This window comes from Erythrolamprus reginae, chromosome 2 (genome assembly GCF_031021105.1).
Source record: "Erythrolamprus reginae isolate rEryReg1 chromosome 2, rEryReg1.hap1, whole genome shotgun sequence".
In the NCBI taxonomy this organism is placed as follows: Eukaryota; Metazoa; Chordata; class Lepidosauria; order Squamata; family Dipsadidae; genus Erythrolamprus; species Erythrolamprus reginae.
This window is the reverse complement of record NC_091951.1, coordinates 345,374,392-345,399,873: the sequence shown is the minus strand read 5'-3', so window position 1 is coordinate 345,399,873 and position 25,482 is coordinate 345,374,392. Positions and strand designations below refer to the sequence as shown.

The 25,482-nt window shown below is 45.9% G+C and overlaps 1 protein-coding gene across 8 annotated transcripts in view; it reads right to left on the bottom strand.

The window, feature by feature from the left end:
* The window catches only part of ST8SIA5 (ST8 alpha-N-acetyl-neuraminide alpha-2,8-sialyltransferase 5), a 61,983-nt gene extending 38,506 nt beyond the window's left edge, over positions 1-23,477 (bottom strand). For 2 of the 8 annotated variants that reach the window (XM_070743616.1, XM_070743617.1), the window contains exons 1-2: positions 22,540-23,477; positions 323-421 (exon numbers count right to left, since the gene is read on the bottom strand). In XM_070743616.1, the coding sequence (XP_070599717.1) occupies positions 323-421; positions 22,540-22,670 (230 nt within the window). In that variant the 5' untranslated portion in view covers positions 22,671-23,477. Of the gene's footprint in view, positions 1-322; positions 471-770; positions 2,041-5,078; positions 5,342-22,539 lie in introns of those variants that run through there. The other 6 variants (XM_070743620.1, XM_070743618.1, XM_070743622.1 and 3 more) reach the window with 6 other exon arrangements.
* Between the last annotated feature and the right edge of the window lie 2,005 nt (positions 23,478-25,482).

Here is a 25,482-nt window from a genome sequence, read left to right as displayed (position 1 = left end):
GTTAAATTAATCAGTGCAGTTTTAAATTAGTAACTCAGTCATTCCTTGGGCTTCCTCGGTGACATTGCTCGTCAGAAGTTTGCAAAAGGGCAAATCACCTGATCCCAGGCCAAGCTTGGCCACTTTTAAGGTTTTGTGGACTTCAACTCCCAGAATTCTAGGAATTGAAATCCACAAGTCTTAAAGTGGCCAAGGTTGAACGCCCCTGCTCCACGTGGAAAGAATGTGCCACCTGAACAAGTTATGATGCCTTCCCAGATCATCTGAAAGGTCTGTTGCAGGACTGGCACCCTTCCGGGGTTGTGGCCCCCAATCTCTGTACCTGCTGCCTCCACTCCTCAGAGCTCCGCCATCCATGAAATTGGAGCTGTTGGTCCAGTTCGCCCGCTCCTCATCACTCTGCCAGCTAAAGTGCGGCTCACTAGCAAAGAAACAAGGCAGTTGGTATCTCACATCATTATCTCATATCACTATTTCCAGTCAACGAAGCAGTGGAAGTGATGTGCCGGTGCCTGGAGGCTGTTGGGGTCTGGATGGGTGTCAAGAGACTCAAACTCAACCCGGATAAGACGGAGTGGCTGTGGGTCTTGCCTCCCAAGGACAATTCCATCTGTCCGTCCATAACCCTGGGGGGGGGAATTATTGACCCCCCTCAGAGAGGGTCCGCAACTTGGGCGTCCTCCTCGATCCACAGCTCACATTAGAGAAACATCTTTCAGCTGTGGCGAGGGGGGCGTTTACCCAGGTTCGCCTGGTGCACCAGTTGCGGCCCTATCTGGACCGGGACTCACTGCTCACAGTCACTCATGCCCTCATCACCTCGAGGCTCGACTACTGCAATGCTCTCTACATGGGGCTACCTTTGAAAAATTTTCGGAAACTTCAGATCGTGCAAAATGCAGCTGCGAGAGCAATCGTGGGCTTCCTTAAATATGCCCATGTTACTCCAACACTACGCAGTCTGCATTAGCTGCCGATCAGTTTCCGGTCACAATTCAAAGTGTTGGTTATGACCTATAAAGCCCTTCATGGCATCAGACCAGGATACTTGCGAGACCGCCTACTGCCGCACGAATCCCAGCGACCGGTTAGGTCCCACAGAGTGGGCCTTCTCCGGGTCCCGTCGACTAAACAATGTCATCTGGCGGGACACAGGGGAAGAGCCTTCTTTGTGGTGGCCCCGACCCTCTGGAACCAGCTCCCCCCAGAGATCAGGATTGCCCTCACCCTCCTTGCCTTTCGTAAACTTTTTAAAACCCACCTCTGCCGTCAGTCATGGGGGAATTGAAACATCTTCCCCTTGCCCATGTAGTTTTTGTGTATGATTCGATGGTGTGTTGTTTTTTATATATTGGGGTTTCTTTCTTTTTTTTGGACTTTTAATCTAAAACTGTAACCTAGATTTTTAAATATTAGATTTGTTACTATGTATTGTTCTTCACCGTTGTTGTGAGCCCCCCCGAATCTGCGGAGAGGGGCGGCATATAAATCCAATAAATCTAATCTAATCTAATCTAATTATCTTTGTCCTTCTTAGATCAGGGGTCTTAAGCATTCAAAGAGCCATTTGGATCCCTTCACCACAGAAAAGAAAGCACCGGGAGCCACAAAATCTAGGTGGGTGTGGCCAACTTGATGTCACTCACTCCCACCCAGTCATATGAATCCCTAGCCACGCCTACCCAGCTGGTCATTAGAGCAGACAACTGGTTGTTAAAAAACATTGGGAACCACAAAACCTTTTGACCCATCCCTCCCTCCCTCCCGCCCTCTCTCTCCATTCTCTGTATCTCTGTATATCTCTCTCACCCTCTATCTCTCTGTAAGTTTGTGTTGTATGTATTGTGTATATTGCGAGTTAGTTGTTTGAATGGGAATGAGTGTTTTTTATGGTTTGGGGGGTTTTAGACTATTTATTTAAATTAATTGGATTTAAGATGTTATATTATTCCTATATGTGTTGTAAGCCGCCCCGAGTCCTCTGAGAGGGGCGGCATAAAAACCCAATTAATAAATAATAAATAAATAAAATCTCTCCCCTACTCTCCCTATCTCCTCCCTCTCTCGTTCTCTCCATCTCCCCCCTCTCTCTGTATCTCTCTATCTTTCTCCCTATCTCCCCATTCTCTGTATCTCTCTCTCTCTGTCTCTTTCTCCCCTATCTCCCCCACTCTCTCTCTCTCTCTCTTTCTCTCTGTGTCTATGTCTCTCCACCCCCATCTCTATCTCTCTGTATGTATGTCTCTCTCACTGTATGTCTCTCTCAGTGACGGGCTCCCTGTCACTAGCGCTCCCGGTGTGCTCCCAATGCACTTCCAGTGACTGGTGTGCGTGCGCATCCGGCATCCACACGGGCATGTGCCGTCATGTGATTCAGCTTCCAGGAATCGAAATCTTATGCGAAGACAGTCTCGCGTGCGAGATTTTGCCAATTTTTGGCAATTTCATGTGGACGCGCACGTTCACGCATCAGGAACACGGAGATGCCTGTGCATCTCCATTATTCGTACTGGGATGGCATACCACACCATCCATGCTGCAGGCTAATACTGGTCTCTCCCCTCCCCATCTCCCCACCTCTCTGATTCTGATATGAGGCATTGAGCAGGCCATGAGGTACTCTCGCGGTGCCTTGCACAGCATAATGAACTTTACAGCTCTTTCACATTGGGGGAAATGGTGTCCCCCTCCTCTTCCTGGAGCCCATTATGACACAGAGCCACAATCTGACTCTGCGCCTTTCGCCCCTAGCAACAGGATGCATCTTACAGCACCCAGCCCAAAATAACAGAAGGTTATATCTGCCTTAAGTCAGATGTGGCCCAAAAGCAAATATAGGATCACTTTGCTCCCACGCTAAGGCTCCGGCCATAACCTTGCCATGTCCCCTTCCCCCCGCCTCCCCCAGCTGCTCTTCAGCCGAGTGTGACGGGCGCAAGCTCCAGCCCCAAGTGGCAGGAGGCAAAGGCTGCCTTGATCACAAATGTTGCACAAAGGCACAGGGCCACTTCAGTCTTGCACTAAGGCTCCGTCGACCCTTCTCCTCCTTTTCCTCCTCCCACTCCTCTCCTCTCGCGACCCCCTTGCTGGCAGTGGTGAGGCTGGGAGAGTGCATATGAGCAGGACGAATCTCCTCAAGCGAGCAACTGGGCTCAGTGGAAGCACAGAAAAGGCACACACTTGCTTAAGGGTCTCCTGTTTGTGCGCACCCTCCCAGTTCTACCCTAACTGGCCAGGGGATCGCAAGAGAAGGAGGGAGGAGGAGGAGGGTCGCTCTTGTCAGGTTTCCAAGAGAGAAGAGAAACAGAGACAGAGAGAGGTACAGAGATACACAAACACAGTTTTAATTGAAAAGCATCCTCTGGGTGGTGAAAGTTCCCTGCGCACATTTTAAAGCCACAGCTGAACACCGAGGGCCCGTTCCCCTTTCTGTCGTCCCATCCTCCTGGATACCATTCCCACCCAACCAGCCGTCATCAATCACAACTGGGTTGAGCCAATGTCTCAGGGTGGAGAGCAGATTGTGCATCTCCACAAACGACCAAAATGTGCCCAGCACCAACAAGGGGATGGAAGAAGCTCCAGCAAGAATGAGGTGCCGGAGAATCAGATGCAGTCACTTCTCCATCCCCCATCAGTGATGGGAACACCGGACATGGAGCCACAGCAGAGGGCCCAAAGACCTGCATGTGGCTCCAGAACTAAAAGTTGCAGACCCCTGGGCTAGATACAATCAGTCCTCGACTTACAATAGTTCATTTACTGACCATTCAAAGTGACAACGGCACTAAAAAAGTGAGTTATGACCATTTTCATACTTATGGCCATTGAAGCATCCCCATATCACCTGATGAAAATGAAGAACCTTGGCAACTGGCCCTATCATATCCTCCTTGACCATCACCTTTGACTTTTGTTGGTAATATACTGCCTTAATCATGTTAATAAATCTCTCACCAAAGTCCATACCTTCCTGCTGTAATAACATAAATTGCCAATTTACATTATCAAATGCTTTCTGCACATCTAAGAAAATCAACATCCTTTGACTTCCAGGATGTGCTTCATATTACTCCAATGTATTTAAAATCATTCTCATATTGAGAAGCAAAGTCAATGGGGAAGCCGGATTCACTGAACAATTTTGTGACTAACTTAACCACGGCAGGGATTCATTAAACAGCTATGGCAAGAAAGGTTGTAAAACAGAGCAAACCTCACTTAACTGTCTCACTTAGCAACAGAAATGTTGAGTTCCATTGTCATTCTAAGTTGAGGACTATCTGTAGTCAACACAAAATATTTCCCAGAAAAAAATCTGAATCCTGCACAAATGCCTGGTAGATTTCAGTCAACTATTTTCAACCAACATTAATCCAGGAAATATGTAACATATGCCGCCCCTCTCCAAGGACTCTCCAAGGACTTAGAACAGTGCTTCTCAATTATTTTCTGTAATGTCCCCCCTTGGAAGACGTAAACATTTAGCGCTCCCCCTGAACTCTTCGCTGGGACAGTTGTTTGCAATATTCAGCATGCTTTCGCTGAAAAACCTCAAGCAGTTCTTCAGTGAGATTCATGGGCAGAAACCGAATCTCATGCGGGCACACCCGCGCATACATTGGAGACAGTGTACCAGACCGTCCATGCAGCAGTCCTCTACTGGGCTAATGTATTTAAGTGATGATTTCATTTATGCTTCATGCTGTCCACTGCCAACATTTTTAGACACAGTAAACATACCGGTCTTTCTTCGTCTCCCACCATAGTCACTGTGAAGCCAAGCGCTACATCTGCTTCGCCATATTTCCTTGTCTTAGCTTTCGGGAGACTTGTCTCATTATCTTGTCTCTCTCTTCCTTTCTTTTCATCCCTGTTAAATATTTTTCTATGGTGCCTCTTAAGGGTTTGTTATCTGCACTTCATATCTCCTGTTCTATGCTGTGTGCTATTGCTTGGTACAATACTCCCTTTGGCAAAAAAAAAGCATGTTCCAGAGAGAGAGAGAGAGAGAGAGAGGGAGGGAGAGAGAGAGATCATCTGATATAGCGCATAAAACACATGGATAGCAGCCCTACCTGGCATCGGACCAGATTACTCGCGGGACCGCCTCCTGCCGCATGAATCCCAGTGACCAGTTAGGTCCTGGAGAGTCAGCCTTCTCCAGGTCCCATCAACTAGACAATGTTGCTTGGCGGGGCCTTGAAAACCTGTTTATGCCGTCAGGCTTGGGGTCATTGTATTGTGTAGTGTATGTTTGTTGTTTGAATCCGAATGAATGATTTTTAATGTTTCAAGGTTTTTAGAATGGTTCTTGGATTATTTATATTAATTGGATTTCAGATGTTCCATTGTATATTGTTTTTTGATATGTTGTGAGCCGCCCCGAGTCCTCGGAGAGGGGCGGCATACAAGTCTAATTAATCAATCAATCAATCAATCAATTAATAGAGATATATGGAAACAACACATAAGATGAAGATGTATTGTCAACTTTGTAAGGTATAAACCAATCTCTGCATAGTTTTCCTCCAGTTTTGCAAAACGTTATCCTAGAGACCTTCATTTTATGTCAACCTGGAAGGAAGTGATCATCTTTTCTTGGGCGCAAATGATGCTTCTCACCAATAGGACATCAGGGCGGCAGAAGCCAACGGCATTTGTTCTTGGCAACACATCAGCACTGCAAAACTGCATCTGTGCCCTCTACTTCTGCCAGCCGTTTCCCTTGTGGTGGCTGCCAAGTCTTTTCCACTAGCAATTAGGAGCAGGTTGTGGATAAAACAAAGGAGGAAGTTTAGTTCTGGGCTCAGAATAAACAGGCCACTTGAAACTTTCTACCCAAAGACTTCAGATGGTGTGTTTAAACTCAAATACAGATAGTTCTCGACTTACAACAGGTCATTTAGTGACCGTTCAGAGTTACAGCGGCACTAAACAAAGTGACTTCTGACTGTTTTTCACATTTAGTGAGATGTGGTGGCGCAGTGGTTAGCATGCAGTACTGCAGGCTACTTCTGCTGACTGCCGACTGACTTCCATTTTACAGTTCAAATCTCACCAGGCTCAAGGTCGACTTAGTTTATTAGATTTGTACGGTTATAGTTTATTAGATTTGTATGCTGCCCCTCTCCGAAGACTCGGGGCGGCTCACATGACGGTTATGACGGTTACAGCGCCCCAGGGTAACAAGATCCCCTTTTGCGACCTTCTGACAAGCAAAGTCAACGAGGAAGCCAGTTTCGCTTAACGTCTGTGTTGCTAACTTAACAACGGCAGCAATTCACTTCAACTGTGGCACAAAATGAGGCAAAACGCACTTAAGAAATGTCTCAGTTAGCAACAGAAATTGCCATAATTGGCCATTATTTGAGAGTTGCCTAATCTGTTTCCTCCCAGATAATACCTCCCCTAATAATAAATACAGTGTTCCCTCGATTTTCACGGGGGATGCGTTCCGAGACCGCCCGCGAAAGTCGATTTTCCGCGAAGTAGAGATGCGGAAGTAAATACACTATTTTCCCCTTAACACTTTAAATCCCTAAACTGCAATTTCTCATTCCCTAAGCAACCATTTAGATTATTACTCACCATGTTTATTTATTAAAGTTTATTTAAAATAATATTTATTAAAGGCGGACGAAAGTTTGGCGATGACGTATTACATCACCAGGTGGGAAAAACCATGGTAAAGGGGAAAAAACAGCAAATATTTTTTAATTAATATTTTTGAAAAACCGTGGTATAGCCGTTTCGCGAAGTTCGAACCCGCGAAAATCGAGGGACCACTGTAGTATGTTTTCCTTCATTGTGTCGGTCTTTACATTTGCTCAGTCCCCAGTAAGAAAACCTGGAAGAGTTTGGGGGGTGTATTTTCTCTTGAAAAAAAGACACCCTCCAGTCATGGAGGTGGAGATGATAATACGTATGAGGGCAGGAGTGAAATGCTCCCCATTGTTGGTTGTCGGAGAGCCGGTCACGAAGGCAGCGTGATGCTCCACCCACCACCCAGATGCCGCCATTTGGGTTCTTATACCCTCAGCACATGCGCGAAGCGTTTCCTCAACACTGTCAAACTATTTACTAAGTCTGCACTACTATTACTATTAATTTTTTCTCATCATTCCTATCATCCATCTCCTCCCACTTATGACTGCATGACTGTAACTTGTTACTTGTATCCTAAGATTTGTATTAATATTGATTGTTTCCTGGTTGCTTATTTGACCCCTATGACAATCATTACGTGTTGTACCCCATGATTCTTGACAAATGTATCTTTTTCTTTTATGTACACTGAGAGCATATGCACCAAACACTAATTTCTTGTGTGTTCAATTACACTTGGCCAATAAAGAATTTAACTCATTCTACTACTGTACTGTGCATTTTCTATTATTCTTATATGTAGTTTATGCACACTGAGAGCTTATGCACCAAGATAAATTCCTTGGGTGTCCAATCACGCTTGGTCAATAAAAATTCTATTCTATTCTATTCTATTCAACAGTTGCAGGAATTGTCTTTAATGAAAAGAAAAACCGAGGAGACATGATAGCAGTGTTCCAATATCTCAGGGGCTACCACAAAGAAAAGGGAGTCAGGCTATTCTCCAAAGCACCTGAAGGCAGGAAGAAGAGGCAATGGGTGGAAATTCATCAAAGAGAAAAGTAACTTATAATAAGCAGCTTATTATTGTTTCTTGTATATGCTGTGAGCCACCTCGAGTCCTCCGAGAGGGGCGGCATACAAATCCAATTAAATTAATTACTTAATTAGGACACTCTCAATGAGCTGTATTCAAGAATTGGTCTAGCAAATGTTTTGTATGCTCTGGTTAAAAGTACAATATTATCAGAGAAGAAGCTACGCAAAATTAGGTCAGGGGCAGGCCACCATTCCCGGCGCTACCGGAACAGGACAAGAGTGTGTCTATGTGTGCGTACCCCCTGGGATTTAGCTTCTGCATGTGCGAGCAGCAGCTCCACCATGAGTGGCTGGCCCACCATCCACTCTGCCATGCCACCATCCGCCGGGCTGCAAGAGGCATGCCTGGCCCTTACCTTGCTCCAGCACATGATCTCCTGTAGGGGCGCTGTCGTGCCATTAATTCAATAAATAAACGTATTTATATTGAATAAGAACTTAGCACTAAGCAGAAAATTCTTGACAAGTTAGAACAATTTATCAGTGGAACAACTTGCCTCCAAAAGTTGTGGATGCTCCAACACTGGAAGTTTTTAATAAGAGATTGAACAACCATTTGTTTGAAGTGGAAATAATTCTTACTAATTAATCTATATAGAAACATAGAAACATAGAAACATAGAAGTCTGACGGCAGAAAAAGACCTCATGGTCCATCTAGTCTGCCCTTATACTATTTTCTGTATTTTATCTTAGGATGGATATATGTTTATCCCAGGCATGTTTAAATTCAGTTACTGTGGATTTATCTACCACATCTGCTGGAAGTTTGTTCCAAGGATCTACTACTCTTTCAGTAAAATAATATTTTCTCATGTTGCTTTTGATCTTTCCCCCAACTAACTTCAGATTGTGTCCCCTTGTTCTTGTGTTCACTTTCCTATTAAAAACACTTCCCTCCTGGACCTTATTTAACCCTTTAATATATTTAAATGTTTCGATCATGTCCCCCCTTTTCCTTCTGTCCTCCAGACTATACAGATTGAGTTCATTAAGTCTTTCCTGATACGTTTTATGCTTAAGACCTTCCACCATTCTTGTAGCCCGTCTTTGGACCCGTTCAATTTTGTCAATATCTTTTTGTAGGTGAGGTCTCCAGAACTGAACACAGTATTCCAAATGTGGTCTCACCATCATTCTATATAGTGGGATCATAATCTCCCTCTTCCTGCTTGTTATACCTCTAGCTATGCAGCCAAGCATCCTACTTGCTTTCCCTACCGCCTGACTGCACTGTTCACCCATTTTGAGACTGTCAGAAATCACTACCCCTAAATCCTTTTCTTTTGAAGTATTTGCCAACACTGAACTGCCAATACAATACTCAGATTGAGGATTCCTTTTCCCCAAGTGCATTATTTTACATTTGGAAACATTAAACTGCAGTTTCCATTGCTTAGACCATTTATCTAGTAAAGCTAAATCATTTACCATATTACAGACGCCTCCAGGAATATCAACCCTATTGCACACTTTAGAGTCATCGGCAAATAGGCAAACCTTCCCTACCAAACCTTCCCCTATGTCACTCACAAATATATTAAAAAGAATAGGGCCCAGAACAGATCCTTGTGGCACACCGCTTGTAACCTGACTCTGCTCAGAATACTCGCCATTAACAATAACTCTCTGATGTCTACGCTTCAGCCAGCTGCAAATCCATTGAACTATCCAGGGATTAAGTCCAATCTTCACTAATTTATCTATCAGCTCTTTATGTGGAACCGTATCAAAGGCTTTGCTGAAGTCCAGGTAGGCAATATCCACGGCACCACCTTCATCCAACACCTTTGTGACATAGTCAAAGAAATCAATGAGATTAGTCTGACATGATTTGCCTTCAGTAAAGCCATGCTGATTTGGGTCTAATAAGTTATTGTTTTTTAGGTGCTGATTTATCCTCTTTTTGAGTAGAGTCTCCATCATTTTAACTACAACTGATGTCAAGCTAACTGGCCTGTAGTTACCAGCTTCTTCTCTACTGCCCTTCTTGTGAATAGGCACAACACTGGCCATTCTCCAATCCTCAGGAACTTCTCCTGTTAACAAGGATTGGTTAAACAAATCAGTCAGGGGGGTAGCAATGACAGATCTGAGTTCTTTAAGAACTCTGGGGTGGATGCCATCTGGGCCCATTGCCTTATTTATCTTTAATCGTTCAAGTTCTTCTAAGACATCGGCTTCTAAGATCACTGGAGCTGAATCCGTACAGCTGGAAGCAATGCTATATCCCTCTATAGTATTATTTTGTAAGGTGTCTTTTGAGAAAACTGAACAGAAGTAGCTATTGAAATGGTCAGCGATCTCCTTATTCCCATTAATGCATGTATTATTCCCGGTACTAAGCTTCGTGATGCCGCAGTTTTTCTTCTTCTTATCATTAATATATCTGAAGAAGGTTTTATCCCCCTTCTTTACAGATTTGGCAATTTCTTCCTCTTTTGAGGCTTTAGCAGCATATATTATCTGTTTCGCCTCCTTCTGTCTCATTTTATATACCTCCCTATCAGCTATACTTCCAGACTCTTTATACCTCCTATAGGCAGCCTTTTTTTCATTGACTATAGCCCTTACATCATTGCTAAACCATAGCGGTTTCTTCTTCCTTTTACCTTTAGTTATTTGTCTTACATACAGTCCAGTGGCTTTTAAGATGGCCTTTTTTAATACAGTCCACTGGATGCTCGCTCCTGCCATTTTATCCCTCCCCTTTAATTCATTATCTAAATATTCTCCCATTGCATTAAAATTTGTTTTTCTGAAATCCAATACTTTGGTTGCATTATAGGATTGCTCACAATGAGTTTTTACATCAAACCACAAACATAGATGGTCACTGCAACCTAAATTTTCTCCCACCTTGACATCTGAAACCCAATTCCCATTCGTAAAAACTAAATCTAGAATATTCTCCCCTCTAGTTGGTGTCTTAACCAGCTGTGCCAGAGCTGCTCCTGTAAAGGCCTCTACTATATTCTTACTTTTGCATGTAAGGGCACTGGGGATATTCCAGTCAACATCAGGCATGTTGAAATCACCCATAACCACAATATCTCCCTTTACTGCCATTTGGGTAATTTCATCCACCATCTTGTTGTCATATTCCTCGGATTGCCCTGGAGGCCTATAGATCACCCCAATTCTAATGACAGAACCTTCTTTATTTTGCATGCAAATCCAGAGAGTCTCTAGATCTTGACACGTATTTTGAATTAGTGTTGTTTTTAGACTTTCTTTAATATAAATGGCTACTCCACCTCCCCTTCTCTCTATTCTATCCTTCCTATACAGTGTATATCCTGGTATGGATATTTCCCATTCATTAGAATCCTTAAACCATGTCTCAGTTATGGCAACCAGGTCCAAATTATCTCTAGATATTATGGCCATTAATTCACAGAGCTTGTTGCTCAAGCTTCGAGCATTTGTGCACATTACCCGAAGAACATTATTTTCGTTATTAGTTTGCCCCTTATCATCAACAACTACATCTATATTATTTGCAGCTCCCTTTTCATAAGCTTCCAAAAACTGCTTTATCCTCATTGGTCGGGGACAGAAATCACCCACATCAGTTACATCTCTGTCCCCTTTACCTAGTTTAAATGCCTGTCCAAAAAAGTTCTGAATTCCTCACCGAGCACCTGGGTACCTCTGTATGATGGATGCAAACCATCCCTCTTAAACAACTCCCTATTAGACCACCTACTGACATCATGACTTACATAGCCAAAACCTTCAGCTTTACACCACTGCCTTAACCACACATTAAACTCTCTGATACACGTTGTTTTATCCTCTTGGCCACAAACCGGTAACACCTCTGAGAAAGTCACTGAATCAGTTATTTTACCCAGCTCCACACTTAGACATTGAAAATCTCTTTTTACTACATTAACATTTCTCTGGGACAAATCATTTGTGCCAAGATGCACCACCACATCAACGTTATTACCTTTACTCACAGTCTTAACAATGTTTGTAATCCGCCTCCTGTCCCTGCTGGCAGTGGCCCCTGGGAGACACCTCAGCACCTTAACCACATCCTTGCTCTGTCCCAAATCAACACCTCTAACGGTCGAATCACCCACAAGAAAATGTGTAGTACTTGCTTAAGAACAGGTTGCTTAGTGTCTCTTCAAAGTTCCAGCCAACTTGAAAAAGAAGACATACTCATATCTAATGATCTAAGTGCCAGAGCCCACTGTAAAAACCTTGCAAAAAAGAATTGTTAACCTAATCAAGGGACAGGCTACGAGCTGGTATGGTAGGAACACCGTTCCAGTGACGGCAATGGAGCGTGTATCTTTTCTTCATTGCCGCTGGGCGTGCACGCACTGTGCATGCACAACCGGCGAGATTCTGGTTAAAAATTACCGGGGGGTTTGCTGCTGCGCATGCGCAGAAGCAAAGAAACCTGCAATTTTTGCTGCCAGAAAAACGTCCACACACAAGATTTCAGCTGCTGCACATGTGCAGCAACCGGAATCTCACTGTGGCACCTAGAGCGGCAGCTGGCGCAGCAGCAAAAGCAGCCTGACCGAGCTCCAGCCGCGTGGCCTGCTCTCTTCTCTCCTGCGTCGCAAGAGAGAGATGCCTGCAGCGTGGGAGAGCACAGAGCAGGCTGCACGGCCAGAGCCTGGGGCCACCTGCCTGCTCCCCGCGCCATGGCCCGACAGCGCCCCTACAGGAGATCATGCGCCGGAGCAAGGTAAGGGCCAGGCAGGCCTCTTGCAGCCCGCCGGGTAGTGGCATGGCAGAATGGATGGTGGGCCGGCCACTCGCGGTGGAGCTACTGCTCGCACATGCAGAAGCTAAATCCCTGGGGGCGCGCACACATAGACACACTCTTGTCCTGTTCCAGTAGTGCCGGGAATGGTGGCCTGCCCCTGACCTAATTTTGCATAGCTTCTTCTCTGATAATATTGTACTTTTAACCAGAGCATACAAAACCTTTGCTAGACCAGTTCTTGAATACAGCTCATTGAGAGTGTCCTAAAATATGGCATTCTTGTCTGGTATGGGAGCAGCTCTGCAGCAGACAAAAAAGCTCTACAGAGAATCATTAAAAGAGTCCAGAATATCATTGGGTTCTGTTCTGTCGAGCTCTCTGGTAGAATCCTCCCGAAAATTCACAGATACAAATTTCAGACACACGCACGTTTGAAAATTCAAAACAATGTTCTTTATACCGAAAATTCAAATAAACTAAGCACTCTTTTTGTATAGCAAAGAGCACTCATCTCCAAACAAACTGGTAATTTGTACAAGTCCCTTATCAGTTCTGAGATACTTAGCTTGCAGCTGTGAGGCAATTCACAGTCCTTCTTCTTTCACAAAGTGAAACACCCTTTGCTCTGGTTTAGTTTCAAAGCGGGGGAAAATCAGCACACAAAAGGTCAAAGTCAGCAAGGCAGTCACGAAACACAACGATCAGATAATCCTCCACAATGGCCAAACCCACAGGCTGCTATTTATAGCAGCCTCACTAATGACCACAGCCCCACCCAACCACAGGTGGCCTCATTTTCTTTGATAATAATCTCTCAGTTGTTACTGCCTATGCATCACTCTCCACATGCGTGGCTGTATCATTAACTCTTGTTCTGAATCCAAGGAGGAGCTAGATAATTGATCTCCTTTTGAGCTGTCTGCCACATTCTCCTCCTCCCTGTCACTCATGTCTTCTTGGTCAGAGGAGCCTTCATCATCAGATTCCACTGGGAGCAAAACAGGCCTGCAGCATGTGGACGTCTCCCCCACATCCACAGTCCTTGGGGCAGGAGCTGAGCCAGAGCTAACCACAACAGGTTCCAGCTACCAGCCCTGGACAATATCTTCACATCTTGCTGTTCAAGGAAGTTGCACAACATTCTCAGAGACTCTTCTCATCCTGTTTGCAATCTTTTTGGACTGTTGCCTTCTGGCAGAAGATACAGAACAATTAAAACTCAGACCACACGTTTTCTGAATAGTTTTTATCCCAGAGCTATAATTGCACTTAACAATGAACTGAAAGGTCACCATCAGTGAGCTGTTGGACAGTATTACTTGGTCTGTTGTGTGGATGTTCGGGTGGTTTAGAGAGGGGAATTTGGGGCAGGTGGGGCATGGTTTTGGGATTGTTATGTGTGTTGGGCCTAGTCTTTAGGCATTATATGAATTTCATTGTATAGATATACTGTATCTATACATACAATGACAATAATAAAGTATTTATTCATATCCATTTCATGTATTAATAACTATGTTTATACCTGTATCTGTTATTTAATACAGTGGTACCTCTACCTAAGAACGCCTCTACTTAAGAACCTTTCTAAATAAGAACCGGGTGTTCAACATTTTTTGCCTGATGTTAAGAACCATTTTCTACTTAAGAACCCAAGCCCGGAAAAATTTTCCAGGAAATTTGAGAGCAGCACGAAGGCCCAGCAAGTTACCTGCCATTCCCCCTTTAATCCCGGCCATCTCAGGCTTTTCTGGGCTGCCAGAGGAGCCTTTCAGTGGCGTTTAAGGAGGCTTTGGCAGTCCAGAGCGAATGAAGCATTTTCCTTTCTCTGGGCACTTGGAGGGAGAATAAACCTCTGCCAGCGCCCAGACAAAAGAAACTCTCCCTTCGCTCTGGACAGCCCAGAGCAAACGGAGCGTTTTCCTTTCTCTGGGTGCTTGGAGAGGAAATAAACCACTTTGCTGGGGTGACTCCCTCGTGCTGCCGCCCATATACCTGACACGAGGTTGCCTCCTGGAGCGTTTGGGCGTGGAAAGGCAAAAGGGGACGCTTCGCCCCAGCCAGATCAACTCAGCTTCAGCCAAACCGAGGAGTCACCACAGTGAAGGAAAGGTGCGGCTACAAAGCGAGCGAGTGAAAGGAGAGGGGAACCCTTCAGCATGGGAAGGAAGAGGAAGCAGGTAGCAGCAGCAGCAGCCTTTCAGTCAAAGGAGTGGGAGGTTCTCCCCTCTCGCCCACCTGGGTTTCTCTCTCTGACGCAGTGTATGGGAAGCAGCCTCACGCCGGGTGTATGGGAGGCGCATGCTCTTCCTCGCCGCCTCAGTGTCCCTCTTTTTCTTTTTTTAAGCCTTAAAGTTTTGGATTTTTTTGATTCCCCTCACCTCACCTTCTTCCTTTGGCAGCGACTGTCCTCCTCCTCCTCTTCCTCCTCCTCCTCCCACCCAAATTCCGAGCTTATATTTCTTTCCTAATGGGTTTGCACGTATTACTTGCTTTTACATTGATTCCTATGGCAAAAATTGCTTCTATTACAAACCTTTCTACTTAAAAACCTGGTCACGGAATGAATTAAGTTCTTAAATAGAGCTACCACTGTACATGCTTGACAAAATAAATAAATAAAATAAAAATATTGCCTTTTGAAAAACCACCTTTGGGACAAAAAACTATTGGTGACAGCACCCAAGCACCAATTTCTACGAGTAGCACATTAATTTTCTCTTCTCCCAAACTATTCAAGCTCTCCACCATCCCCAATTGATATTTTTTTTAAAAAAAATTGTCCGCATGTTAAAGAAAGAACGGAAACTCCTTAAACGGGAGAATAAACCTCCCGAGAAAATCTTCCAGGCAGATTTTATTTATTTATTTTATTTATTTATTCATTGGATTTGTATGCCGCCCCTCTCCGTAGACTCGTAGATTTTACTGCTGTGGATCAATTTCTGCAAACCACATCAAGGATTCTTCTATTTGAACAGTGACCTCAAGGTTAGAATGAAACAATTAAAATTACACACACAGCTTTGGGGGAAAGGGAATATTCTGCTGATGCCTTTGGCCGCTTTAATGCTTACTTAGCTTTTATCCTGTGAAATCAAAGGTGGGTTGAATGAAGCTACACAAAGCCCCAGTGAATTCAGAGGAAAATACTCCTGTGTCATTAACAAGCTTTCAAGTGCTTTTATTAAAGATACACAGTATATATAGACATCACTCTGCCAACAAAAGTGTGTATGGTTTTCCCAGCTGCAATCTACGGCTGTGAAAGTTGGACCAAAAAAAAGGCTGAGCACCAAATAATTGAGGCCTCTGAACTATGGTGTTGGAGAAGACTCTTGCGAGTCCCTTGGACTGCAAGGGGATCCGACCGGTCAGTCCTAGAGGAGACCAACCCAAACTGCTCTTTAGAAGGCCAGATCCTGAAGATGAGACTCAAATACTTTGGCCACCTAAGGAGAAGGAAGGACTCACTGGAGAAGAGCCCAATGCTGGGAACGATTGAGGGCAAAAGAAGAAGGGGACAACAGAGAATGAGGTGAATGGATGGAGTCACTGAAGAAGTTGGTGTGAGCTTAAATGGACTCCAGAAGATGGGTCGGACATGACTTAGCGACTAACAACAACAACAAAATCAAAGCATTACTCATCACAAATGCAGTAATACCTCGTCTTACGAACTTAATTGGTTCCAGGACAAGGTTCGTAAGGTGAAAAGTTCGTAAGATGAGACAATGTTTCCCATAGGAATCAATGGAAAAGCCAATAATGCGTGCAAGCCCATTAGGAGAATCCAAAATATTAAGGCTTTTTTTAAAAAAGCGGTGGCCAGACAAAGCTGAGGCGAACACCTTTTTTCTCCCTTGAGCTCCATGAGCCTTGCCCTCCCGTTTTTGCCCACCTCTCTCTCCTCATCTCCCCCACACCTTTCTTCTCCCTTGAGCTCCATGAATCTTTTCTTCCCATTTTTTCCCACCCCACTCTCATCTCCCCCACACCTTTCTCCTTCCTTGAGCTCCATGAGTCTTTTCTTCCTGTTTTTTCCCACCCCACTCTGCTCATGTCCCCCACACCTTTCTCCTCCCTTGAGCTCCATGAGTCTTTTCTTCCCGTTTTTTCCCACCCCACTCTGCTCATCTCCTCCACATCTTTCTCCTCTCTTGAGCTCCATGAGTCTTTTCTTCCCGTTTTTTCCCACCCCACTCTGCTCATGTCCCCCACACCTTTCTCCTCCCTTGAGCTCCATGAGTCTTTTCTTCCCGTTTTTTCCCACCCCACTCTGCTCATCTCCTCCACATCTTTCTCCTCTCTTGAGCTCCATGAGTCTTTTCTTCCCGTTTTTTCCCACCCCACTCTGCTCATGTCCCCCACACCTTTCTCCTCCCTTGAGCTCCATGAGTCTTTTCTTCCCGTTTTTTCCCACCCCACTCTGCTCATCTCCTCCACACCTTTCTCCTCTCTTGAGCTCCATGAGTCTTTTCTTCCTGTTTTTTCCCACCCCACTCTGCTCATGTCCCCCACACCTTTCTCCTCTCTTGAGCTCCATGAGTCTTTTCTTCCCGTTTTTTCCCACCCCACTCTGCTCATCTCCTCCACACCTTTCTCCTCTCTTGAGCTCCATGAGTCTTTTCTTCCTGTTTTTTCCCACCCCACTCTGCTCATGTCCCCCACACCTTTCTCCTCTCTTGAGCTCCATGAGTCTTTTCTTCCCGTTTTTTCCCACCCCACTCTGCTCATCTCCTCCACACCTTTCTCCTCTCTTGAGCTCCATGAGTCTTTTCTTCCTGTTTTTGCCCATCCCACTCTGCTCATCTCCTCCACACCTTTCTCCTCTCTTGAGCTCCATGAGTCTTTTCTTCCCGTTTTTTCCCACCCCACTCTGCTCATCTCCTCCACACCTTTCTCCTCTCTTGAGCTCCATGAGTCTTTTCTTCCTGTTTTTGCCCATCCCACTCTGCTCATGTCCCCCACACCTTTCTCCTCCCTTGAGCTCCATGAGTCTTTTCTTCCCGTTTTTTCCCACCCCACTCTGCTCATCTCCTCCACACCTTTCTCCTCTCTTGAGCTCCATGAGTCTTTTCTTCCTGTTTTTGCCCATCCCACTCTGCTCATCTCCTCCACACCTTTCTCCTCTCTTGAGCTCCATGAGTCTTTTCTTCCCGTTTTTTCCCACCCCACTCTGCTCATCTCCTCCACACCTTTCTCCTCTCTTGAGCTCCATGAGTCTTTTCTTCCTGTTTTTGCCCATCCCACTCTGCTCATGTCCCCCACACCTTTCTCCTCCCTTGAGCTCCATGAGTCTTTTCTTCCCGTTTTTTCCCACCCCACTCTGCTCATCTCCTCCACACCTTTCTCCTCTCTTGAGCTCCATGAGTCTTTTCTTCCTGTTTTTGCCCATCCCACTCTGCTCATGTCCCCCACACCTTTCTCCTCCCTTGAGCTCCATGAGTCTTTTCTTCCTGTTTTTGTCCCCCCCTACTCTGCCCGTTTTTTGCAATCCTGGGATTCCCCTCCTGGGATTTCCCTACAGCATCGCTTTTTTGCGGAAGTCAGGAGGTGGCGTTTCCCATGGAGGGGAGCCTCAGGGGATCCCAGGATCGCAAAAACTGGCGCTTGGCTTGCAACAAAAGTCTGGAGGCGGGGCATCCCAGCGGCGGCGGCAGGTTCATAAGGTGAAAAAAGTTCATAAGAAGAGGCAAAAAAATTCCGAACCCTGGGTTTGTATCTCGAAAAGTTCATATGACGAGGGGTTCGTATCATGAGGTACCACTGTATGTTCCAAGATGGGACCCTGGTTATGAACTGCTTGTGTCTTATTCTCCCTAACTTCATTTCTATGATATTGGTTCAAATCAACCCATGGGATTTGGTTCCAGAAGAGCCCACACTAGCCTGAACATTAGGGATTCCTCTTCTTTCTTTTTCTTTGCCCAATTTCCCTCCCCTCAATTATTTTTCTAGATGGTGTTACTCTGACCTCTGTTTCTATCACTGTGCTACAACCTTCCTCCAGTGAAGGGCTGCAAAAATGTTTAAGACCACACTGTGGGCGTAGCTTATTTGGTGGGTGTGGCTTGCCGGCCATGTGACCAGGTGGGAGTGGCTTGACAATCATGACCGGGGGGTGGGCTTAAAGGTCATGTGACTGGCTTAAAGGTGGCCCACTTGAGGTCACTCACGTCAAGGGTTTGGATACTATTGATGCGTCAATAGTATCTATTTACACACAGCAATGTCGCAGTTACTCTGTCTAATATATAATATATATTGATCTCTTCTTATTCTAAGAGGAAAGAGAGCAGCAGCTACAACCCAACCACATTTGAACACAACTGAACCGCAACAGAACCAAGCACAAAAGGGTTTTCCATTTGAATGCTGGGAGTTTTCAGCTTTCCTGGTCAGTAACCCTCTTAGCCCCCTAAACAAGCCAGCAAGAATCTTGTTTCATCTTGGCAAGCCAAAGCTTCCACATAAAATCATCTCCCACAATGTCCTACCTGTCAATGCCCAGTTCAGCTTCAACTGCAACAACACACGTGCACACACAATAGATTCAAACTCAATGCGTAAACCGCTCGAAACTCAACTGCAGAAAATTGAGAATTTTTAAAATTAGCTATTCAAGCACTGAATATATCTTAGAACTACTCCGCTTTCGGTACGACCTAAGCAAGAGTTCATAAAATTATCTGCAACAATGTCCTCCCTGTCGATGAGTACTACCAGCTTCAACCACAACAATACATGAGCACATACACTTAGTGTAAACCAATCTCGATTGCAGAAAATATGACTTCAGCAACAGTATGATCAATGCCTGGAAAGCACTACAGTGATACCTCTACCTACGAACGCCTCTACTTACGAACATTTCTAGATAAGAACCGGAAGTTCAAGATTTTTTTGCCTCTTCTCAAGAACGATTTTCCACTTACAAAGCCGAACCTCCGAAACTGTAAATGGAAAAGGCAGGGAGAAGCCTCCGTGGGGCCTCTCTAGGAATCTTCTGGGAGGAAACAGGGCCAGAAAAGGTGGGAAGAAGCCTCCGTGGGGCCTCTCTAGGAATCTCCTGGGAGGAAACAGGACTGGAAAAAGTGGGGAGAAGCCTCCGTGAGGCCTCTCTAGGAATCTCCTGGAAGGAAACAGGACTGGAAAAAGAGGGGAAGAGCTTCCGTGGGGCCTCTCTAGGAATCTCCTGGGAGGAAACAGGGCTGGAAAAAGTGGGGAGAAGCCTCCGTGGGGCCTCTCTAGGAATCTCCTGGGAGGAAACAGGACTGGGAAAAGTGGGGAGAAGCCTCCGTGAGGCCTCTCTAGGAATCTCCTGGAAGGAAACAGGACTGGAAAAAGAGGGGAAGAGCTTCCGTGGGGCCTCTCTAGGAATCTCCTGGGAGGAAACAGGGCCGGAAAAAGTGGGGAGAAGCCTCCGTGGGGCCTCTCTAGGAATCTCCTGGGAGGAAACAAGACTGGAAAAAGTGGGGAGAAGCCTCCGTGAGGCCTCTCTAGGAATCTCCTGGAAGGAAACAGGACTGGAAAAAGAGGGGAAGAGCTTCCGTGGGGCCTCTCTAGGAATCTCCTGGGAGGAAACAGGGCTGAAAAAAGTGGGGAGAAGCCTCTGTGGGGCCTCTCTAGGAATCTCCTGGGAGGAAACATGGCCTCCACCCTCCCTGTGGTTTCCCCAATCATACACATTGTTTGCATTTACATTGATTCCTATGGGAAAAATTGCTTCTTCTTACCAACTTTTCTACTTAAGAACCTGGTCCCGGAACGAATTAAGTTCGTAAGTAGAGGTACCACTGTACCTGACTCTGTGGTTTCATCCCCAAACCCCCAAAACTTTTAACCTTAAATTGTCTACAGTCGACCTATCCCCATTCCTAAGAGGTCTGTAAGGGGCGTGCATAAGTGCCCCATCGTGCCTACCGTCCCTGTTCTACTGTCCCATTGTCCAAATTTACCTGCACCTATTTTGCTTTTGTTTATGTTCATACCAATACCTGCTATCTTGTATACATTTTGACAAATAAATAAAGAAATAATAAATATTTCGGTGAATGTGACACACCGTCTTGCAGGGCACCATAAAAGCCTTCAGTGGATTGTGCCTCAGTGCATTTGTCCACAAGACTTAAGGGTGGAATGAAACAAATTTCCACAACTACTTCAGCTTCAACCACAACCACACAAGAGCCCACAACAGATACAAGCTTAATGTTAACTGCTCCAAACTTGACTGTAAAAAATACGACTTTAGTAATCGAGTTGTCGAAGTATGGAATTCACTACCGGACTCTGTAGTATCATTCCCTAACCCCCAACACTTTACCCTTAGACTATCCACGGTTGACCTCACCAAGTTCCTAAGAGGTCAATAAGGGGCGTACATAAGTGCACCAGAGTGCCTTCCGTCCCCTGTCCTATTGTCTCTCCTATATCTCCTATATCTTCTCTTCTATACCTATCTCTTTTTCTGCTATTCTCTCATAGTTATATTCACTCCTTTATTTTCTCCTCTATTCCCCCTTTTTTAATACATTCTACGTGATTATATCCTCTATAACCCTCGTTGTGTATTATTGTGTATTGGACTAAACAAATAAATAAATAAATAAAATAAAATAAAACACATTTTACAGTTAGTATCGCTTCATAAGGTACGTCTAACTTGGTTATTGAATTAACTAAGCATTTTCGGGCTCCTGCAGTACATTGATACGGTTTGAATGGGGGTTATCAATTGAGGGTTAATGATTTACACTGAGAGATGAACTTAAATGGCTCCTCTGTTCCCACCACAAGCTGCACCCCAGAAGAACAAACCAAGGTCAACTACTAAACCACAAGCCCAAAGGGAAACACATTACAGCATCCCTTTCTAAACTTAGGGAAGGTGGTTTGTTTTCTTGTGCTGCACCCAATCCTTCAAATCCTTGCAGGGGGGGGGGCATGCAATGATGGGTAATTTAACCCAGGTTTAAAAGGGTCGTATGAATGCAATCAAGGTTCCCGTTTACCTGCATCCCCATCTAATCTAGGGAAGGTGATTTGTTCTCTCATGCTGCGCCCAATCCTTTGACTCCTTTTCTGAAGGATTCAAATCCTGGGGAAGTAATGGGAGCTTGGGGGGAGCCAGGTAATGATGGGTAAATTAACCCAGGTTTAAAGGAGTCATGTGAATGCAATCAAGGTTCTTCTCTCTCTTTTTTTCCGCATTTACCTGCATCACTATCTAATCTAGGGTCTCATCCTGTGCCCAATCCTTCAGCTCTTTTTCTGAAAGATTCAAATCCTGAGGAGGAAGTCAGGCAATGATGGGTACCTTAACCCAGGTTTAAACGAGTTGTGTGAATGCAATCAAGATTCTTCTCTCTCCTTCTTTTTTTCCCTGTTTACCTGCATCCCTGTCTAATTTAGGGAATGTGGTTTGTTCTCTCATGCTCTGCCCAATCCTTTGGCTCATCCTGGGGATGGGGGAGCCAGGTAATGATAGGTAAGTTAGCCCAGTTTTAAAGGGGTCGTGTGAATGCAACCGAGGTTTACCTGCATCCCTATCTAATCTAGGGAAGGTGGTTTGTTCTCTCATGCTGCGTTTGGCTCTTTCTCTGAAGGATTCCAATCCTGGGAAGATAGCCAGGCGATGATGACTGACTTAACCCAGGTTTAAAGGGGTCGTGCGAATGCAACCGAGGTTCTTCTCTCACTTTTCTTTTCGGTTACCTGCATCCCACTCTAATCTAGAGATGGTGGTTTGTTTTTTTCATCCTTGGTCTCCTTCTCTGAAGGATTCAAATCCTGGGGAGAGGGGGAGCCAGGCAATGATGGGTAACTTAACCCAGGTTTAAAGGGTCGTGTGAATGGCAACTGAGGTTCTTCTCTCACTTTTTTTTCCTTTTTTGGTTACCTGCATCTCTATCTAATCTAGAGAAGGTGGTTTGTTATCTCATTCTGTGCCCAATCCTTGGCTCTTTCACTGAAGGATTCAATCCTGGGGAGGAAGCCAGGCAATGCTGGATAAATTAACCCAGGTTTAATTAAAGGGGCCGTGGGAATAGCAACCGAGGTTCTTCTCTCTCTCTCTTTCTTTCTTTCCCCATTTACCTCTTCAGGTAGTTCCTCCCGTACAGGATCTGCTGCAGCAAGGTGACCACGGCAAAGGCGCAGATGAAAATGAAAAGCAAACTTCGGTTGCCCAGCAAATCCCGGTTGAAAGTCGGGTCCGTGTAGCCCATCCTGGCGGAGGGGACGGAGAGCGAAGGAAGGCTGATATACGTCCGGTCAATCCCGGCCGAGCGGGCGAGCCGTCCTTCGGGCAACCGCGACGGGCAAGCGGCCGCCGCTCGGGCACCTCAGAGAAGCGCCGAAGAGGACGCGGCGGCGGCGCCCCCGCATCGCGCCGAAAACGGAGCCGGGTTTGGCGCTCGCTCCCACCCGGAGCCGACCCCGCAAAGTTTCCGGCGGCGGAGCCACCCGCCGCCTCGGGGAAGAGCCCAGCGGAACCGTCCCCTCTCTCCCACCCCACGTCGTCACATAGGAAGGCGGCGAAGGCGGCGCTGCTGCTGCGGCTGCTTTGCCCGGCGAGAAGCCAAGCAGGCGCGAATGAGCGGGCGGCCGGCCCCAAGTGGCAGTTTTCAGCCTTGCGGGAGGCAGCCGCTTAGGCGCCCTCCATGGCCCGGACCGGCTGGCTTGACAAGGAAGGGCGGGTGGGTGGGGGGCGCGGAAAGCCGCAGCTCGCCGCGGCGACGCTCCGAGCCGTTGTCCAAAGACAGGCGGACGGGGAGGGGAGGCAAGCGAGAGAGGGAGGAAGGCCGGGGGAGGGTCTCTCGTTTGGCGGGAGGGAAGCTGCGGTGTGGTGGGGGTCTCGGTGAGGCGTCTTCCTCCCGGCTCGTGTCAGCTTCTCCTCGCCTCCCCCCCCCCCCCCCGCTCTCCGTCCCCGCCCCGTCCAGCCTCGGAGAAAGCGAGCAAGGTCGTCGCGCCTCCCTTTTTCAAGGACGCGCGGGAGCGCCGGAGCTCTTCTGAGGGGAAAACCGGCTGGACGCGCGGCGCGCGTGTAGGCCGGAGACTTTCAAGGATTTTTTTCCCCGCCCCTCATAACATGCCCACCTAAAGCCCCTCGTTTCTCTCACCATAAACCTCCTGTCGTTTACTGACCGTTTGGCGAAGTTACCATGCCCCTGAAAGAAAGGACTTAGGACCATGTGTTTTTTTTAATTTATGTATTTGATTGATTGATGGATTATTTGATTGATTGATTGACCCTCCTCAACTGACTCCGGAGCGCCGGAGCACTTCTGAGGGGAAACCGGCTGACCGTTCCGTGCGTAGGCCGGAGACTTTCAAGGAATTTTCCCCGCCCCTCATAACATGCCCACCCAAAGCGCCTCTTTTTCTCTCCCCTCCCCCCAACCTTCGTCCAACATTTGAGGTGTTTTACAGGTGGTCCTCGACTTACAACGCTTCGTTTAGTGACGGTTTGGCGAAGTTGCCCCGACCCTCTGGAACCAGCTGCCCCCGGAGATTAGAATTGCCCCCACCCTCCTTGCCTTTCGTAAACTCCTTAAAACCCACCTCTGCCGTCAGGCATGGGGGAATTGAGACATCTCCCCTGGGCCTATACAGTTTATGCATGATATGTTAGTGTGTATGTTTTTGCTTTTTAATAAGGGGTTTTTAGTGACTTTTAAATTATTAGATTTGCTGTATATTGTTTTGTTGTTGTGAGCCGTCTGCGTAGAGGGGCGGTATACAAATCTAATTAATTATTATTATTATTGTTATTAATTAAATAAAATATTAATATTATTAATAATTAATAATATTATTAATAAAAAATATTATTATTATAATAATAGCCTTAGCTCAACTCCAATTGGGTGGGCTGCTGCCCGGATGGGAGGGTAACACAATGGGGTAGCAAGAATGGAGCTTCACCCCAGAGCACCCAATTCGCACTGAAAGATGTTGAAAGAAAATGCAGGGCATCCAGCATAAGCCACGCCCACAGTAGCCCTTCATTGGCTCTGGAAGGGCATTTTTGGCTTCCAGAGAGCATCCAAGCCTTTGCAACCTGGGGAGGGCGAAACATGAGCCTAGTGGGCTCACCAGAAGTTGGGAAAAGGCCATTTCCGATGTCCAGAGGGCCTCTGATGGGTGGGGGAAGGTGTTTTTGCCCTCCCCAGGCATTGAATTATGGGTGTGGGCACTCGCGCATGTGTGATAGCGCGCGTGCATACTATTTCGGTACCCAAGGAAAAAAAGTTTCACCATCACTGCCATAGATTTACCTTGTCCCATCACCCCATCAGCTGTTGCAAATCAGTTTCATTAACCGAATTCATCCTTTTATCCATAATCTCGAATTGAATGTGGTCCACCATATACCTATACCGATTTTGCATTGTCCATTTTGTCGCGTCTTTCCACCCCAAGACTATTACCGCCTGAGCGGTAAGACGATTAGTTAAGACGATATATGGCGAGTAGGATCCGAGACCAAGCTATAAGAAACAAGTTGGAATCACTCTATAATATGCAAAGAAATATTTCACTCTTGGATTTAAATGATTTATACAAGAAATACCCCCAACTGGTGGTGGGGTATGATTGATTGTCTGGTGGTGGGCGCAATCACTGAGCACATGTTATATGTTGTGTGTGTGTGTTTTATATTATAAAAATATTAATTAAAAAAACCCCATCACTGCCATAGACATTCAAGGTTTAACATTTCTAGCCTGCCAGTGTTCCAACATAATTTATAGGACAGAGACAGAAATTGGAATAATGCCCGTAGATCTGCAAGAGCTTACGTGAGCAATTACTCACTTCAGTGAGTTGGTTCGATGTTTTTTTTCCCCTGTTCAATCCCATCTGATTCTGGGAGACTGGCTTCGTACAATCCTTCCTGGTTTGCTTAGCAAGGCTTTTTCAGGACAGGCAGGTCTTAACGTGCCACCACCATGGAGACTAAAATGTTCTGTTGTTAAGTGAGACATTTGTTAAGTGAATTCGGCCCCATATTACCAAATTTCTGGGCCCAGTTGT